At 41.9% G+C, this 18,393-nt stretch overlaps 1 protein-coding gene across 1 annotated transcript; it reads right to left on the bottom strand.

Moving 5' to 3' along the window:
* Nucleotides 1-7,250: 7,250 nt before the first annotated feature.
* Nucleotides 7,251-13,348, bottom strand: KBTBD2 (kelch repeat and BTB domain containing 2). The gene is made up of 3 exons (XM_054384848.1): nt 12,835-13,348; nt 9,861-10,026; nt 7,251-9,028 (listed from the first exon to the last, which is right to left on the bottom strand). Exons 1-3 carry the CDS (start codon nt 13,002-13,004, stop codon nt 7,493-7,495), a joined length of 1,872 nt encoding a protein of 623 aa, XP_054240823.1. The 5' UTR covers nt 13,005-13,348; the 3' UTR covers nt 7,251-7,492.
* Nucleotides 13,349-18,393: the final 5,045 nt, after the last annotated feature.

Raw genomic sequence — 18,393 nt, 5'->3', positions numbered from 1 at the left:
TGAGATGGATTCCAGTTGAGAGAGATCTTCAGGAAAAGTGTTACAAAACAACTCTCCCCAAGTGGGACTGGATCACAGATGGTTTTGTGAGGTCTTGCTTTATTAGGGTGTAATAGCACCATGGGTGTAGTTACCTCCATGTGAATACCAAGTACTAAAACTAGCACAGTAGCAAGCTCTGCCTGGCTTTTGGGGCTTTACCAGTGAACTTGGGCAGACTCTTCCAGACAAAAATCAGCTCTATCCATTTTCTGTGTTGACTCAGGGAATGTTCTGTTTGGATACTTTTTTTTCCATGAAGAAAGTGACACCGGAACTGAGAGGGTAACTGAGGTGGCTCAGTTGCTATCCTTGTGGGAAGAAATCCAACAGTTCATGTGAAAAGCTGAGGTGTAATGCTTTAGTCCATAGGTAACATGCATGCAGTGTCTTCTGTATGCAAATGTATTCTACTTCCTCAATTTCCTGCTTCTGAGAGAGATGATTTCCTCTCTCTGGCAATGTGTGTGCCTCTGTATCTATGCCTCCGACGTCCCCATGTGGTAGGTGTTAACATTTTCTACATTACCTTGTCAAGTGTTCCAAATTTCTTAGTTTCTCTCAGTATTTTGTTCTCTTCTGGGGCCAAGATTTCAAGTCATGATTATTTCTTTTATTCTTCCCCTAAAATAACAGCAGCTGTACAAGAGATTAAACAAGAAGGCTTGAATGTAATTTGGTTTAAGTAGTTAAGTTCTGGTTTGTTTAGGTGTGTTTTAAATGCTGATAGAAAAACCACAGCTGTGTCGTGTAGCTACTGTCCAACAACTTCAGCTTCCATTTCATTGCTGCAAACAATAATCCAAAAATACAAGATCTGGTTTAAAACCTTCATGAATGTTTTTTTTCCAGGACAAACGAGATCAAATGGCTGTGGAAAAGCTGAGGGTATACAGCTAGTTTGAAGTAGCTTCATTATTGAAGGGCAAAAAAGGCCCTTAAGAGCCTTTACCTCTCTGCTTCTGACATGCAAGTAAAATGTATAGAACTGCAACTGTTGCTCTTGGTCTGTGGCTCCATTTGTGTCTCCTAAATATTCTGATGCTCTTTTCTGTTTTATTCTACATCTCTGTAACAGATATCTTTATCTTTTCAAAGACTAAGGAATATTTCATATGCAGGAAGAGCTGTAGTGAAAGAAGACCAGTGTTGCATTTATTTGTGATGAGTCTAGAGCTTTCTGATTCAACATGGAGATAAGAAAAGAATAAAAAGTAATCACTTGTCAACTAGCTGCCTGGGATTTCAGTGGTCAGGCTTCATATTGTAGTGAAGGCTGAATAAAGATGCATGAAGGATTTAAACCCCTATAAAACTAACTTCAACTTGAGGTACACTAGGGAAAGTCAGGCTTAGGCGTTCACAGTGGTGCGTTCTAGGAGCCAGGCAAGTGGCTGGGATTTCTCTGTACAGAGTACAGAAACAGGACCTTCAAGGATGCCTTTTTGATATCCTTGTCTTAATCCTCTCCTCACCTGAGCAGTTTCTGTGCAGTTCTCCTGTGCCCTGCATTTAGAGCTGAGTTGTGAGCTCTCTGCATTCCTCTTAATCTCAAAGCTCCCTCACTGGCCCAGGCTTATTAGAAAGCTGACTCCTTTGGATTTGGGGGTGGTTTTGGTAGCTTGATCTGAGGAAAGGCAGAATGAGGTGTCCTCTGCAATACTGAGGTGATGCATGGCTGCTTGTTGTTTTGTGTGGGGACTTTGTTAGTGCTGCTTCACAGCATTTCTCTTAGGGGCAGGAGGACCAGGCAGATCTTTCTCTGTAGTCTCACTGTCCCAGCTGTCTTTGTTGTGGAGCCAGCATGCAACTCTTGTATTTTCCTTTCTTTACACATGATAGAATAAAACTTGTATACATTTTCCATCTTTTTATGAACAGGCATCCTGCTAGCAAGTTGGACTGGGATTTAAACTCATCCAGTGATTAAAACTCTTAGTGTGGGTGGAGTTATGAAGCTCTCTTCATAAAGTGTGGCCTTCATTAACACCTATATTTGTTCTTTGATATTTGCTTAAATCTACTTCTGGGCTGTAGGAATGCATGCAGCCACTGAAGTTCATCTAAGCTCAAGTAGTCCTCATCTTGATTCAATGGTTGTAACCTCTTTAGTTAAATCCAGTGCAAATCTAAATGCTAATTTATTTTCCTCCCCTCCCTCTTAAAATGTCCAGTGCAAGGATTATGACTTACTCAGAAAGACAAGCAATCATTTCCCATGTCCATGACCCTGACATCCATTCCTGCACTGCAAGAAACACCCAAGGCCCAGATGCATTTGGGATAGTGCCTCTAAGGAGGGAGCTGTGAAGCTGTTGTTGCAGCTCTGCCATGCTGTGTGTTGCAGAGATATTTCTGGCTGTTGCTGTGCAGCATGAACCGACTTACAGGTAACACAGCAGCACACTTCTCCATCAACCTCTGCTTTTAGTATGGGCCAGCATTTGAGGAACTGCCCATTGAGCACAGATAAGAGACACAAGTTCCCAAAGCCCCACGAGACTAAGTATTGATGACCTGGTATTTCATTTGACTCAAAACATTCAGCATTTTCCATCAATCCTTTTGAAGGCCTGACACCTTTCCTTAAACATCACAACACAGTTCTCATCTTTAGATCACTGCTCTGGTACATTGCACTTGTTTGATCTTGTACATGTTTTATACACCTTTGGCTTTTGCCTGAACAAGCTTCTGATTCCCATAGACATTATTACTAAGCAGAGAACCCAACGTGGCAGTGTTTCATTCTGAAAGTGAAGGCATGAATGAAGTTTTTAAACACAGAGACTGTTCCTTGATAATTGAACATACAACTGATTTATTGGGTTGTTGGTTTGTAATTTTGGGGGGTTTTTTGGTTTTTGTTTTTTTAAATCTTGTGCTGCTTGAAAAATAGATCCAGCCTGTTTCAAATTCTGCCTGCTCAAAAAGCTGTGTTATTTAAAGACACTCATTCCAGCAGAAGACACTTACAAGCCTTGGGGTTTCATAGACTGGTAGCTGCTCATCATACACTGGCAGGTTTCTTGCCATTTGTCTTCCATTTCAGCTGGTTACAGGTGTTGCTTTCTGCAGATTTAGGACAAGAGGATCCTCTAGTGTTTTTTGTTTTGGTTTGTTTTTTTTTTTTTTACTCCCTACTGGGTGCTGTTCATTGTGAACTGATTGAAATCTTAGCAGGTCACAGACCTCTCTTACATGGGTAAGAGCTGTAGGTATGAAGTGTAAAATGTTGATGTAGATTTAGCTCTAAATAGTAAATGGTTCATGTGGATTTATGGCATCTACTCAAACCCAGAATGCTGAGTGAACTGATTGCTGCACATCCAGGTCTCTGCCAGAGTGAGCTATTTGGAAACTTCTGCTGTCACTGCCACTGTACCTAGCTGAGAATGATTTGGTAAATTGCAGTTTCCACTAGGAGGGAGCTAACTGCCTTGAGGAGCATTCAGCTGTGAGTTAGATGAAGCTTGTGTCTAGAATATGGTTGCAATTCTCTAAAATGTTAAATCTTTATCCAACCCTATGCAGGTAGTTGTGCAAACCCACTGAAAGATAAATTTACATCATGTTGTTCATGAAGTGTAAATTTACTCTCTTGCAGGTATTTAGTTTTCATTAAAAAGGGCAACACAGAGTATTCATGAAAGGCAGAAACACTACATCATTGTGCTGTGATTAAAGACGTGTGACAAACTGCTTCGTGGCGTTTCGAGTCTTTAATACTAGAGCAGAGGAGAGACTGACTTTCAAAAGCAGGCACAGGGCTCTAGTTCTGCAATGGCTTTGGTCTTGACCCCAATTTTTGTCAAGCATTAGAAGTAGTTTGGATTCATAGAAAGAAAAAAAACCACAGAAATGGATCATTTCTGTCAGTTAAATAATGGACCTTACTCAAGTTACTTGATTCCCCTTCTTCCTCTGCTGTGAGGACAGGCTCAGGGAGCTGGGATTGTTCAGCCTGGAGAAGACTCAGGGGTGACCTTAGAGCTGTCTTCCAGTACCTGAAGGGATCCTACAGGAAGGCTGCAGAGGGATTTTTCATAAGGGTGTCTTGCAGTAGGACAAGGGGGAATGGTTTGAAGCTGAGGGAGAGAGCAGGGTTAGACTGGAGCTTAGAAGGAAGTTCTTCAGTAGGGGGGCAGTGAGACTCTGGAATAGGCTGCCCAGGTTGGTTGTGGATACTTCCTCCCTCTGGGTGTTGAAGGCCGTGCTGGATGAGGCCTTGAGCAGCCAAGTCTGGTTGAGAGGTGTCCCTGAGGCCCTGTCCTTGGAGACACACAAGGCTGGGCCTGACAAGACTCTGAGCAACCAGATCTAGTGGAGGATGTCCCTGCTTGCTGCAGGGCAGTTGGACTAGATGACCATAGGAGGTCCCTTCCAACCCAAACCATTCTATGATTCACCACCCTACATCTGACTGGTTCTCTTGGAACAAAACTCAAACTTGCAGTTAGGTATTGAAAGAAGTGTGAGAATGAGTGGAGGCATTGCAAAAGAGCAGAAGCCAGATGGCTTCTTTTTATTACTTCAGATAGGGGGACGTAGAACTACATAGGACCAATTTAAAGTAGCTCTACCAAGAAAGAAGCAAAGTTTTTACAAATACAGCAAAGCTGGAGGATGTGTAAAGTTGGTACATTGAAACTTGAATGTAAATGCAGTTCAAAGCCAAGTACAGGTTAATAGGCTGGTATTAGGCTGGAGCTTTGTAGCAAGATTCCAGTTCAGAACTGTGAGGGCTTTAACCATACCTGTTCTGTTTATGAAATGAGATGCATTTAGTTGTTGTCTTTGTTCCCACAGAAGTCTTTCTCTAATTCAGCTGCTAGTGGACATTTCCAGGTACACACCAACAGCTTGCCTCCAGTTTCCCCTCTCAAATTATGCAAGGAAAGAATGCAGACTTGTGAATTGCATTTGCCAGCCATTTCCTTTGGACTCAATACTGACTGCAGCACCTAGTTGTGTAAGTGAACAAATAGTATGTCTTGAACAGTCACTGGAAGTCTTAAGAACTATGTCATTTATAGGAAATTAATTTTAAAAAAGGGACTACATCATCTTGGACCACATAGATGCAGATAGGATCTAGCAACAATACAAAAAAATGCAGAGTAGCAGCAAGTTATGGAGGCAGTGTTTTAAACCCTAAATGGATTACAGCAAGGGCAGTTTCTCCAGGCTGTGTGAAGCAACTCTAACTTGCACCCACTGCACTCTAGGCCCCTATCTCCTCTTCAGATTTACCTTTTTTCCTTTTCTCCCCCTTTGGTAAGAAACCAGAGATAAGATTTTAAACTCAGGTTGCAAGTGCTCAGTATCAGAGCAAATCCACTCTGCACAGCCTTGTCCTAAAGCAGACTCCAAAGGGCATTATGAAGCACTGTCACGGTTTTAGGGCATACTTCCTTAAACGGCCTTGCAACGAGCTGTCCCAGACTCCATGAAGGCAATATAAACACACCTAGCAGCAGGATCCCCTGAGTCACTTCTCCCCTCTCACCTAAGCCCTTCAGGTGTTTAAAAAACCCCACACTGACGTAATGCTAAATGCAAACATCCTGGGGCACCTCCAGGGAAAAAAACAGTGGCTTGCCTCTCAGCGTGGGCACTATCACTATTCTGGGTCCTATAAATCCCTACATGGTACAAAATTTCAAAACATTAGGGAGAACTTTACTTTCTTGTAAAGTCTCCTTTGCAGTCAAACCCTTTTACTAAGTGTACAAAGACAGAGCTTTGTAAATCCACTTGAGACTTAGCCACAAAAATGGATAGGTGTCATCTTTGTGAAAGCTGCAGTTCTATTTACTGGCATAAGAAAGAGAATTAAGGAGAAGCCAGTGGCAGTCTACATGATGGAATAAATCAATCTGCTCTCCATAATGAAGACTGAAAATAGGTCCCTCATCTTCTGAGCTGCTGAAAAGAACTCCTCATTACCTCTTTAGCACCCCTTGGTTTTCAGTTTCAGTAGCTCAGGCTGTGTCTCATGACTGGAGAAGTGCTGATTTATGAAGGCTGTGGTGGGGGATTCAAGGTGCACACACTCCTCAGCTCGACTTGAAGGCCCAGTTTACAGCTTTCACTGACCAGTAAGCACTATCAGCTAAGATGCCTGGCTCCAGGCTTTTCACAGCTCAGCTCTTTCAAGTCACCTTCACCAAACTCCTTGGTGGAAGCATGCGTGTGTGTGTGTGTGTGTGTGACATAAGTGTAGAAAGCACAGCCAAACTCTGTCGGATTCAGTCTTTTTTAATAAATTAATGTCATTCAAAATACAGTGCCAGAACATGATGCAGCTGAACATGCTAGTAAGGTTTGTCATGAAGCACCTGTGTTTAGGTTAGGTTGGCGGCGCCCCGCTACTGCTAGTGGTTCCTGGGATTAATGCCAGAGCAGCACTAAAGTCATCTGCTCCCCTGCACACACAGCACAGGATATTCCTGAACAGTTTGCTCCCCCTCCCTCCCCGCTCCTCCCCCCAAGTAAAAAACCTGATAGCTAAGGGATATCTATACACAATCACACTACAGTAATGCTTGTTATTAAATTAACAGAAAATAAAGACCTGGTTAATCCACACTAAAACTTTTTTTTGTTTTACAATGGAAAAATACATCAGCAGCAGGAAGGAATATACATGAGCCAAGGTTACTGTAATACAGAACGTGGAGGCATTTACTGAGGAAAGCTCCACAGAGACCCGCACTATGAGGGCTGACAATTCCTATTGCAAGCCCAGCAACTTAAGTCCACACCTGGTAAACTACCAGCTGCTTGGAAGACCTGTTTTCTAATCAGACAGGTATAAGTTAGTGAAAATAGAATACATGCACCTAAGAGTACAGCTTGACTGAACCTGCAGTCATCTTGCCCTGCATGTTACCATACAATGGAAGATCTACCCTTCCTACCACAGGTAGATCCATGGGATTTGTTTCTTTTTCTTTTCATGGCATTACTATACCAATGTGGATATTAGGAAGTGCAGCACAGTCCCTTAATTAGGCCACACTGACAGTTACAGAACTAGCACTTAAGTAGACCATCCAGAAGTAGTTCAAATATAACTGGAAGATACTTTTGAAAGAGCTGTGACATCATCCTAGAAACAGTAACTACTTCCCCCCCCCCCTTTTTTTCTGAAGCTAATTTGCCTGAACCAAGATTTCATAGAGCTAGAAATTCTTTAGATGAGTCAGATGCTTAAGCTCATGATATAGATACATGTTTCTCAATTATCAGGTAATAGTATTTTAGGTTATGGAAGCAGATCTGCTCATTCCACTGATTCGTACTGAATGGCGGCGAGTGATAGGTAGGGCATAAAAAATACAACTCGGGAAAGACAGGTTTGACGTTGCTGCTTCCGGCCCTCTGCTTTCACAACTATTTATTTAGTGATAACTGAGCACAGAAGCAGTTGTGCAGTCTAATTTGGGAGCTATACAGGTGGTAAAGTAACCATCTCCCCATCCAGCTCGAATTCATCAGCTCCATCTGGTGAGAAGAGATACGTTGGAGGTTTCCATGGGGACTCTTCGAGGCAGGATGGATACAGCTTTCCTACAGTGCACCGGAAGTCTTTCCCCAAGTCCCACAGCACACGTTCAGATATGTGCTGCCTCAGAAACCAGCGGTCCAGTTCCAGGTCGTATTGGTAGGTGGCATACTTGGCTCTCTCGTTCATGTGGGTTTCTCGTATGAAGACACACAAAGCGTTGGAGATGACAACAGCTCTGACGCAGGGGTCGGAATAGCGCTTGGCAGGGATGTTGGCTGCCATCCTCCACTCATTTTTATTGACGTCATAGATTTCCACAGTTACGGAAGACCCGTCTACAGTACTGCTGGGCAGCCTTATCCCAGAGTTGCTGGCGATGTGCAGTCCTCCGATGTAGAAGATTTTATCACCGAAAGCGGCGGCCGAAGCAAAACATCGACTTGTCTGTCGCATAGCCATCTCCACCCAGGCGTCCGACCTGGGGAAATAGCAGTACATCAGGTTGTGTGCCATGACATAGATGCAGTTGTGAACAGCCACCGCCGTGCTCCACTGCCAGGCGCAAGGCAAGGGGCTGACCATGGTCCACTCGTCCTTCTCGGTGTCATATCTCTCCACAGTTCTCCTGTTGAGCTCTCCCCCAACGCTGTCTCCTCCGATTGCATAGATGTAGCCTTCACAGCAGACCAGGGATGGCTTTATACGAACGAACAGCATCGGCGTCTTTGGAAACCACATGTTCTGCTGGGCATCGAACCAGTAAAAGCAGTTCACAGTTCTGAAGGCAGCCTGGAGTTTGCTGCTTTTACTGTGATTAGTTTTGGTGTTTTTCAGAGGAACCTGCCCACCTGCTATGTAGATGTCATTATCAGGAGTTACCAGCGTCCCAACCTTATGTAAGTCAGCAGGAGGGTTGCAGAGTTTGTAAACTTTTTCTGCCTGGGGGCTGTAACAGACAGAAGAATAAAGACTTCCAGGAGTTTCAGCAGCAGCTTCGATGAATATCATCATCTCCTCTTTCGTCATACCCAGCCTAGGCTTGAAAAACTTGGGCATGGATTTGTAAAGCCCTTGCACCACCACCGATTTGTCGTTGGGTGGCAAGCCTTGAAACCAGGCTCTCTGTGTGACCTCGGAAAGCGCATCGATGCGGATTTGGCTGAGGACGGAGGACAGGTACTGCGATCGCGACTCCGTGTTGTACTCCAGCCACAGCATCGCAGCTTCGCGGACCGTCTCCTCCTTCTCCACGTTTAAGTTGTCACTGCTTAAAATATCTATCAGTAGGTCATGGGACAGTTGCATGAAAGCCTCCTGGTGGTACACAGCTGTGAACTTGTGCTCTACCATTCTTTTAGCACTCTGCTTTAACTCTTCACAGCTGAAGAGGTCAGCAAAACTTAAGAGCCGCACACAGTTCTCGGCGTTGATTTTTTTGATTAAGTATTCTCTGCACCGTTGTAACACGTCGTCTACCTGGAAGGCAATGAAGAAACACACTTCAGGATGGCTGCATGCAATCTGCTCCTTCACCTACCAGCAGCAGGTAAAAATACCTGCATTTAGTATGGATCAACAGGTTGGGCCTGGAATATATGCTCAAGTACAGCAGCGACTTACTCAGCTGCTTCACAGAAATCAAGTAGAGCAATGAGGCTGGTGAAGGGTTTGGAGTGCATACAGGGAGTGGCTGAAGGAGCTGGGGTTGTTTAGTCTGGAGAAGAGAAGGCTGAGGGGAGATCTTATTGCTCTCTACAGCTGCCTGAAAGGAGGTTGTATTGGGTTGGTGTCTTCTCCCAAGTAACTAGCAACAGCACAAGAGGAAACAGCTTTAAGTTGTACCAGAGGTTTAGATTGGACATTAGGAAAAATACTGAGAGAGTGGTGAGGAGTTGGAACAGGCTACCCAGTGAGGTGGTGGAGTCACTATCCCTGGAGGTGTTCAAGAAGCTGTAGATGTGGCATTTCAGAGTATAGTTTAGTGGTCATGGTAGTTGGGTTATGGTTGGACTCGAAGATCTTAAAGGTCTTTTCCAACTTTAATGATTCTATGATTATGTCTGCTGGAGGAACTAGTTGTCTAAATGTTAGAAGTGCCCTCTTTGACTTCCACCTTCAATAGAGAATGGAAAGCAAGGAGGGATGAGTGCCTGAAACATCTGGCAAATAACTGCTGTCTATACTGAGGAACAGAACAGAAGTATTTTGGAAATGCTGAACAGAGAAACCTATTTAACAAGATAAAGGGGAAAAAAACGGTGTGGAGATTAGAAGCAGTTCTTTCACCCTTGAAATCAAACACTCCTACCTGTAAGAAGCAGGCAGTTTCATAAAGCTGTTCCACTGTGCTGTCACTTAACGCCAAGTTCCCCGTGTAGGCGTAGGTGATGATGATCTGCAGGGTGGCTGCGTCCACGTTCCTCAGGTGTACGTGTGTTTGTTTGCTTTCACTCAGCCCGCTCATGAACATGGCTCTGAGGAGAAACAGACAAGACAAGGATCAGCAGTAAGTACAGTGATCTTTAATAGTCACCTCTACGTCTTCGGTGATGACACTCCACAAGGTGAACAGTCTTTCCAGATGCCTCTTTACAAGTGTTTAGTATTTGCCTTAGGCTACCATCTAGTATTTAAGCTAAAGCATTTGTACAGAGCATTCAAAAGGTACTCTGAATGCCTTATATAGAAATACATTTATGCAAACTCTTTTGTGTTAATCAGCAGAGAACTCTAATGAATTCAGAGATGTAATGATGAAATTTAATACTTTTCCTCTGTTGGGTGATAAGAAGGAAGAAATATCCCCCAGGAAACTGCTGAAACATACATAGCTAGATTTTAGAGTCCAAAACAGAAGCAGTAGATTTATGCAATGGACTGAGCTAAGTCATATGAAAAAGCATAACCCTCTGGGAGAAGGAGAAAGTTAGCTCAGAAAAATGGAGCAAGGACTAGCACTCCTTGAAGAATTTCTTATAAACCATTCATCATAATGTGCAGAAAAGCAAGCCTGTATGACTTAAAAACCAATCAGACTTGGTCTGAACAACAACAAAAGCACAAATATTTCCATTACATCTTCTTGAAAAAAAAAACAGAAAGGCAATTAAAAAAAAAAAAAGTTAGTTTCCATAATGGTTTTTATACATCTTGCCCATTCTGGCTTTATAATTGCAGCACAGCTAAGAACTAAAAAGATTCTAGAACTGTAAGCCAGGTACTTGTCCCCTTTATTAAAATGGGGATATTGATTTTTAAGAGCATTTGCTATTTCAGGTTGCATTGAAAATTCAGCTCAAGACTCTTTATATTTATTTGGGAATACTCAGGAAACCAGAGATGAGAGAAGGCTGAAGAGAGGGTTGGTGCACCCTACAGTCCTGCCTCCAGCTGCAGAGGTGAAGGGGACATGGAGATAGTCTCCCTAAGCAAAGCCATTCTAGGAAGCATCTGATATAAAGACAGTGCTCCACCTCTGTTATCCTCTAAGCTCCTTAACTCAAGCCAACTTGCCTTTGAGGAGAGATCACGGACTGGCCAAGTCAGCATCAACTTGCCATGCAGCTTTTTGAGAAAGGCAAGGCAGTATGAGTGCCAGCAGACTCCTCTTCCTAGACAGGGAGAGGCAGCTGTTGCAAAGAGTCTGGCTCCAGTGCATGCTCTCACACTGCTGAGCAGCCTATGCCTGAGCTGTGCTGCCTCAGCTCAGCATTCAAGCACAAAGATGGAAGGTGAGCTGGCTGCACTCATACACAAAGGCAGGGATCACGCCAAGAGATGCTTCCTATTCATCCCCCTCTCCACGCAGCCTCCTAAGGGCTATCAATTTTTTATAATAAAGCTAAATTTAGGAAGATGAGTTTTTTTTTTTTTTGTAAACCAGAGAAGAAAAACAGAACATGACAAAACCACAAGCCTGATGCTTCTTTCAACCAGCGCCAAAACCTCATTCCATAAATAATAAACAAACACGTATGAATAAGAGATCTGACTGCATATTCTAGCACAGCACACTGCATGGACTCCTGACAGCTTTCCAACCTTATGATTAGCCACCCACATTAAATCTGGCCACATTTCCAGTGCTTGTTACTTTATGGGCTGTTGGAACTATGTCACCTGCACGAGGCCGCCAGCAGTGTCTGTACCTAGTGATCACACAATGTTTGTTTCAACCCAGATGAAAAAAGTTAACACAAAACCCAGCAGCAACAAAACCTCCTGTGAAAGTTACAAATTAATCCTCAAATAGTTCAATGCAAGAAAGCAGACAAAATACAGAAAGTATTTTAGAAGCATTCTGTGTAGCAAGCCCATCTCAACATGAGAATGGAATGTGCAAACCTTCCCTTGATTAAACAGGAAAAGAAGTTAGAATCCTTTCAGAATGCATCAGGGGGGTAAAATGTGCATGGATGTCACTAAGGCTGGGTTCCTGCTTCAAAATTCCTTCCAGACAGGCACATTAATTACACTGTGTTGGCAACAACAAATAAAAAAAAGTCTAATTGCTGCAGAAAAATCATGGTGCCTCATGAAAGTATCTGCAAAAGGTAGTAGCACTCTACATCTTATTAATAAAAACTTTGGAGAAGACAAAAAACAGGCCATCTGGGAAGCAGGAGCTACTGAATTAACTGCAACAGCATCTCAGTGGAGGGAAAAAACACCCAAACCAAAAAAACATACACACACAAAAAGAAAAACAAACCAACATTGCACTGCAGCAAGACTCTCAGGAAAGAGGAGAGTTTTTGGCTTCTTTGCTGATGACTGGGAAGAGGAAGCCATGAACTTGCACAGCAATTCCTGCTCCCAACAGAGACTTCTGCTAAGAAACTACAGCTAATAAACATGGCAATGGAACTGCAGCTAATAAGCATGAGAATGGAATTTGCATAGCCAAGTCTCAATCTCCTTACCTCACCTTGGGGAATTAAAAAAAAAAAAAAATCAAACAGTTAAGTATTAAATATGAATATTAAGAAATGTACTAATTATTCAGACCTGGTGAACTCCCTGAAGAAAATGAACCAGCATAAGTGTGTTGTTTTTTTTTTTACTTACTGTAAAAACTACAGTGCCTATCCAGAGTAAGCGATGGAAATTTGATTTTACTCTTTTAGTAACTGCAAATAACAGTATTTAGGTTTTTTACTTACTTCACTGATCTGAAAAACTCTCTGCAACACATCAGTTTGTCAAGCAATTAAGTAATATTGCGCTCAAAAGCAGGTCTCACGGATTTTCTACAATTAACAGATCCTAGTTTGAATACTTACCTGAAATATGAGCTGCACGTGGCAAGGACCATCTTATGGCAGGGAAATTCAGTGCCCTCAACGATCAACACTATGTCAGTGAGCAACTGCTGTTCATAAAAGAACTTCAACTGCTCCAGCAAGGATACAGCGTACTCCGTGTTGATCTGCCTCTCGTCCTGGGTAGACATGACTGCATTCCATTAATAGTTCCAGGACCAGAGAGAAAAGTCAGGATCTTTTCACCAGGGAAAGGTCAGTTGAATGTTTCTGAAGTAAGCAGGGACAAACCAGCAGAGAGTCCTTCAGAAGTGATACTGAAAAAAAAGGCAGTTCTATCTTGGACTGCTGAATCGCTGTTTCAGCCTTGGACGTAGTCTTAGGTCATCATGCTTTGACTTGATGTCACAAGCTGTTCAAGACTTTCAAGAGTGTCTGCAGGGCTCCTGTTGAGAGCTATGACACAGCCAACGAATGAGCAAAAGCAAAGTCTGAGGTAGATGCCGTGGTAACATCTCGTGAACAGTGGCTGCGCTTGAGTGACTGAAAGCAGGAAAATAAGATTAACTTACACATTGGCACTTAAAAAAAGATAATCTTTCATAATTACCCCTTAAAATAACTGTCTAGCAAAACTTACTTCTACATGGGTAATAATTACTTGCACTAAAACTCCTGTAGAGAGAAAAAACAAACAAAAAGCCAAAGAGAACTGAAAAGCAGAAGACTCTGCATGCATTCGCATCAAGACTTACACTCATCCACTAAGATTATTTATTTCATCAACACAGATTCTAAGACTGGAAAGTTAAAAAGAGGTTCAGTAAGACTATATTCCTCTTCCAAAAATTACCCAGCTTTCCCACTGAGTGCATTTCCTTCAATCACTGATACAACAGCCACATTCCTCTCATTTCCATATTAAACAGCTACTTTTTCTACTTTGTGGTTTTGTCTACTTAAAGCTTATCAGTACCAGGCTGCTAGAATATAAATGCATCTTCTTCACCGTTCCATCATTTTCCAGCTAAACTCAACATCGTCAGCAACCCCTTCATTTTACCTCTACCATTCTACCAGAGAACAAGCAGAGCCAGAGCTAAAGATGAAAAAAGCCTAGTCACCTAATTCCCAACGCTTACTCATCTTCTCTCTTCAGAAGGGCTTCACCTATTAACATTTCACATTCCATTTTTCCCTGGAGTCATTCCCATAGGTGAGCACAATTGCTATAGACAGGAGGAAAGTAAGGAGATGATCTGAGCAAAGGGATGCTGGAACACTTGGGGGTGGTTATAAAGCAATGACTACAGGCTACCACAGTCTTGTTTTCTTGTTTGAATGTTTCTCCTCCTCTTAAAAATGGGGTCAGAATTTATTTTCCATGTGAACACAGAATCGTAGAAACATAATTAAGGATGAGATAGTTGTGACAGTAAAATCACAAAGCATACCAGAGTACCACATCTATCAAATACCTCCAGATTTAATCTTGCACTGTTCTTTCATATTCCAAAAATCAAGGAATAACCGGGAACTTTGTCTAAAGTCCAAGACATCACTATCACTATAGTTCATGATGAATAGTGACTGCAGAAATGCTTTCCTTGAAACAACATCCTTGAAATTCCATACAGAAATATATGCTTTAGTGCAAGATGAAGGCTGAAGAAATACCTGCCAGCCCTATCAAAGATCTGCTATTTCAACATAGCCCTACCTGTAATACAATTCAAAGACAGCTCGAAACAGATATGTTTAATTAATACCACTTTAATTACTCCTAATTTAGTGTCACCATTCTCTTTCAGTGAAGAAACATAGACAAAAAAGGAATATCACAGTCAAAATAGTCTAACCCAGTGTTCAGTGTTGGTTCAACTGAAGCCAGTTAGTTAAGAACAGAAAAGGTGTTAATATTTGGAGGAGAAGGAGGAAGGAGAGATTACTGCCTGCTGCAGTTAACAGATATTAGCACAAAACTTGACTTCAGACCTTCAAGTTTCAGGGGCTTAAGCACTCCAGTCACTAAACCACCAGTATATCAAAGTTACACAAAGATACTGCTCACCTAAAGCAGTGACCTGCTTCAAGTCACAGCTTCTTTCCACCAAATTAGTATGCATCCTGTCTGCATCACTGACCAGTATCCTGGTTATCTGATAACAGCTTAACATGCAACCTAATCCACTGACAGATTTTGCACTGAACTTTAAATGGCTACAGAGACAAGCAGACTTCCTAAGTGTGTTAGGCCCCCAGAAATAAATAGCTCGTGGCTCTCCTGGTATCCCAGGTCTCTCCACAGCTTTGTTGTTCTGTATTAGGAATAAAGTTTAAAGAACAATACCAGGCAGTGGATTAAGCTCCAGCACTATTAAGTTTTAGCGAAAGAAGTCATTGATACTACAACTTCCCATTCTGATGCAATTTTAAATGTAAGTCTTCAGAAACAGGTTAAAAGAAAAGAGCAAAACTGAAATGGACTGGGTTAGGCATCAGTAACAGAACCAGCTGAAGATGCCAGGGAGAAATTGATAAACACCTGCTAGTAAGATTAAAGACGCTCCTGGCAGCATGCGGCTGACAGTAACTGAAAAAGCAGACCTGTTCAGCAGAAGACAAGTTGAAACTGTGACATTAGTTACTATCAATAGCTAGAACATCTGAGTATGACCCCCAGTAGCAGGCAAGATTGAGGAGATGACAGGAGTCTTGTTGCAGAACATGAATGTGATGTCAACCACCTCTGTACTGTCCATTCACAAAGCTGGAGTCCTTGGTTTACAGCTGCTCTGAAACCAACTTATCTTCATGATGTGCTCCAAGGAGGTGGCACATGATAGGAACATGGTACATGCGTGATTCCTGTTCTCCACATCCATACTATGTTTTGCTGCCAGTGAGAACTATTTGCTGCAGAACTAAAATTTGTATCACAAAGTCAGCAGTCACATCCCATTCCCTTGTAATGGAATCACACGAAATAGTCCTCAGGAGAGGAATACATACTCTAAGACTCCCTGAATTTCTGGTCTAAAATTACCATCACTTATTTGCCCAAGAGAAGTGGATCTGTTCAAAACATTAGGGTAAGTGGAGCAGGAACATATTTTTTTGCCTGGAAAGTCATCAGAGGTAGACTACTTACCTCTCTCACAGCTCTCTGAAGAGTTCAAGACAATTTTAAAGCAGATACTTTCCTCAATTTTGAGGCTGAAAAACTGAGGCACTGAAATAAGAATCAGCTTGTTCAGGGCCAGATATTTGCCAAATGAGAGCTGTAAGAGGCTCAGTTCTCTTCAGCCCCAACCTAGCATCTGTCACCATGCCACACTTGGTTAGCATGCAGCTCTTAGACCTCAGCTAACTGAAAATCCACCAACTTGAAGAGATGTCTACACAGATGCACTGCAGTCTCCTGTAGAGCTCACAGTGGTGAACACTGCTGATTTATGGATGAAAATATCGATGGCTGAAGTTAGCTTAATATCCTGAACTGAAATTCTAATAGAATAAAAAGAATCCTTGAATACAAGTTGTGTGAGTAAGACTTTCCTCTTCAGTCGTGCTACTGGAATGACCATTCGTTCTGGGCAACTTCTTGGAAGTCAGCTTTCTAAAACAGGACTGGTAGGTAGCTGCTGGAAGGTCACAGCAGTACTGAATTGCAAACAAAGTTATTACAGAGTGATGGAAAGTAACTCCCTATCTAGCTGGAGAGAATCATTAAGTAGCAGGTTAATAAGAGGGTTTGTTATGAAGTAATTGCTTTTAGCTTAAGTCATTTCAGTGCTGAGGCTTTTAACACTTGTTCGTGGACTTCAAATCAGAATGAAACCTTTCCAAAAATTAGTCATCAAATGCTAATGAGTTATGGGACAGGCTGTTAATTGCCTTCCTTGAGTCTGTTTATCTTCTGAGGTCAGGCAAAGATTGATAAACACAGATACTGTACTACACACATGGAAGTGTTAACACTGTACCTCCATGTGTAACATGCAATAGAGACACTGACTATTTCCAACTGAATTAGTGGGGAAAGGTCTAATGTTCTTGAAATAAAATTTGGTTTATTTTTTTTCCAAATTGGGAAAAAACAGATACATAGACATGCAAATTTTTGTTGTTGAGTTTTAGACAATTTGATACTAGAAAAAGAAGTTCTTCTGAAAATGCCATTAAGATGCCTAACTTCCAATGAAATACATAGGAAATAAAGATCTATGAAAGGATGCAGGTTCCTATCCACATCTTCAGCCATCTAAATATTTCTCATTCTAACTTCACTAACTACAATTCACATTTAATAAACCTCTATGTTTGGAAAAAAGGGGAAAAAAAAATCATCCAAAACTTATTTCCCTGGCCATTACGTTTATTTAACCTAGTCTGAATTAAAAAAAGCTTTAAATACAACTTTTGTGCACTTTTAATCAAATTCCCATTTCCATCCAAGGGCAGCTTCATACAACTCACAAGTAAAAACACGTTTAAAGTAGTGAGTCATTCACTATATTTAACATAATAAAATGTCAGAATTAAGAACTCAACAAGGGTAAGCCAAACTACACAAGCATTCCTGTGAGGAGAGATAGTAATCCTCTCAGCTTGCAGTGAAACCACCAAGCTCAGGCACTTCAATACTTAAGTTACTGTTAAGGATATGCCGAGTTACAAATCACCCTTTCCAAATTATTGTATCAACTAAAAGCAAAAGGGGGAATGCAAGTACTAAAAACGATTAAAATCAGTGATGTAAATCAATACACCTTGCCAAGAGATCTCAAGGATAGGAAAGAAAGAAGAAAAAGCAGTTGAAAGCTGTAGATTCTTGAGGACTGTATCAAATTTGCATCCTTGGCAGCAAAAAAGAAATAGGTAATTGATGAAGCAGTTCCAGACTTGGAAGTTTTCCTCTCTTCAAAAGCCATCAAAGGTGTCTTTGATAGCACTACAGGCCAGAAACCCGAGGACATCAAGGAGATTCTAATAAGGCAACAGCATGAAATTTCACAAAAAAATAAGGACCAGTTTATTCCTACAACATTATCATCTTGAAAATTACTATTCACTTGGAAACCACTACTATTTTCCATACACATTACACTTGGGAGGCGAGTTACAACTCAGAGGCAGGTGAGCTTTCTGAAATGATGCAGAAGCTAGAGACCAGAAACGTCAGGCTCCACGCTAACAACACGTTTGGTCACAATGCAGTCTTCATTACCAGCTTCTTTCCTGTTTTTCTGCTCCTAAAGGAAGCAATACACTAAAGGAAATACCTGTTCAGAAATGAAATTAGCACAAGATAAACCAACAGCTTAACCTGGCAACTGGCCTTCTACAGGGAGCACAGGTAGTTTCCATCCCCCAGGGCATTTCTGTTTTGTGGGAAGACCTGACCTGTTTTGGAAAAATCAGTCTTTGAAAGAAAGTAGGCCAGGGATGTCAGCACTAAGATCCAGCCATGCACATCAAGTATGTACAGGAAAGAGGGGTTGTTTTTTCCCTTTGAATAATGAAGGTAATCTGGTTTATTTAACAACTTAAATTCCAGTTCACAGGTATACATCACTC

Source organism: Indicator indicator, chromosome 11 (genome assembly GCF_027791375.1).
Source record: "Indicator indicator isolate 239-I01 chromosome 11, UM_Iind_1.1, whole genome shotgun sequence".
NCBI lineage: Eukaryota > Metazoa > Chordata > Aves > Piciformes > Indicatoridae > Indicator > Indicator indicator.
The sequence above is the reverse complement of the archived record's forward strand: the minus strand, read 5'-3'. Positions and strand labels throughout refer to the sequence as shown.

Excerpts from the sequence above, each read along its gene's own strand:
- KBTBD2 (XM_054384848.1), bottom strand. The coding sequence starts at position 13,004 with ATGTCTACCCAGGACGAGAGGCAGATCAACACGGAGTACGCTGTATCC. Across the intron at positions 10,027-12,834 it reads ACGTGCAGCTCATATTTCAG|AGCCATGTTCATGAGCGGGC; the intron begins GTAAGTATTCAA and ends GTTTCTCCTCAG. Across the intron at positions 9,029-9,860 it reads AAACTGCCTGCTTCTTACAG|GTAGACGACGTGTTACAACG; the intron begins GTAGGAGTGTTT and ends ATTGCCTTCCAG.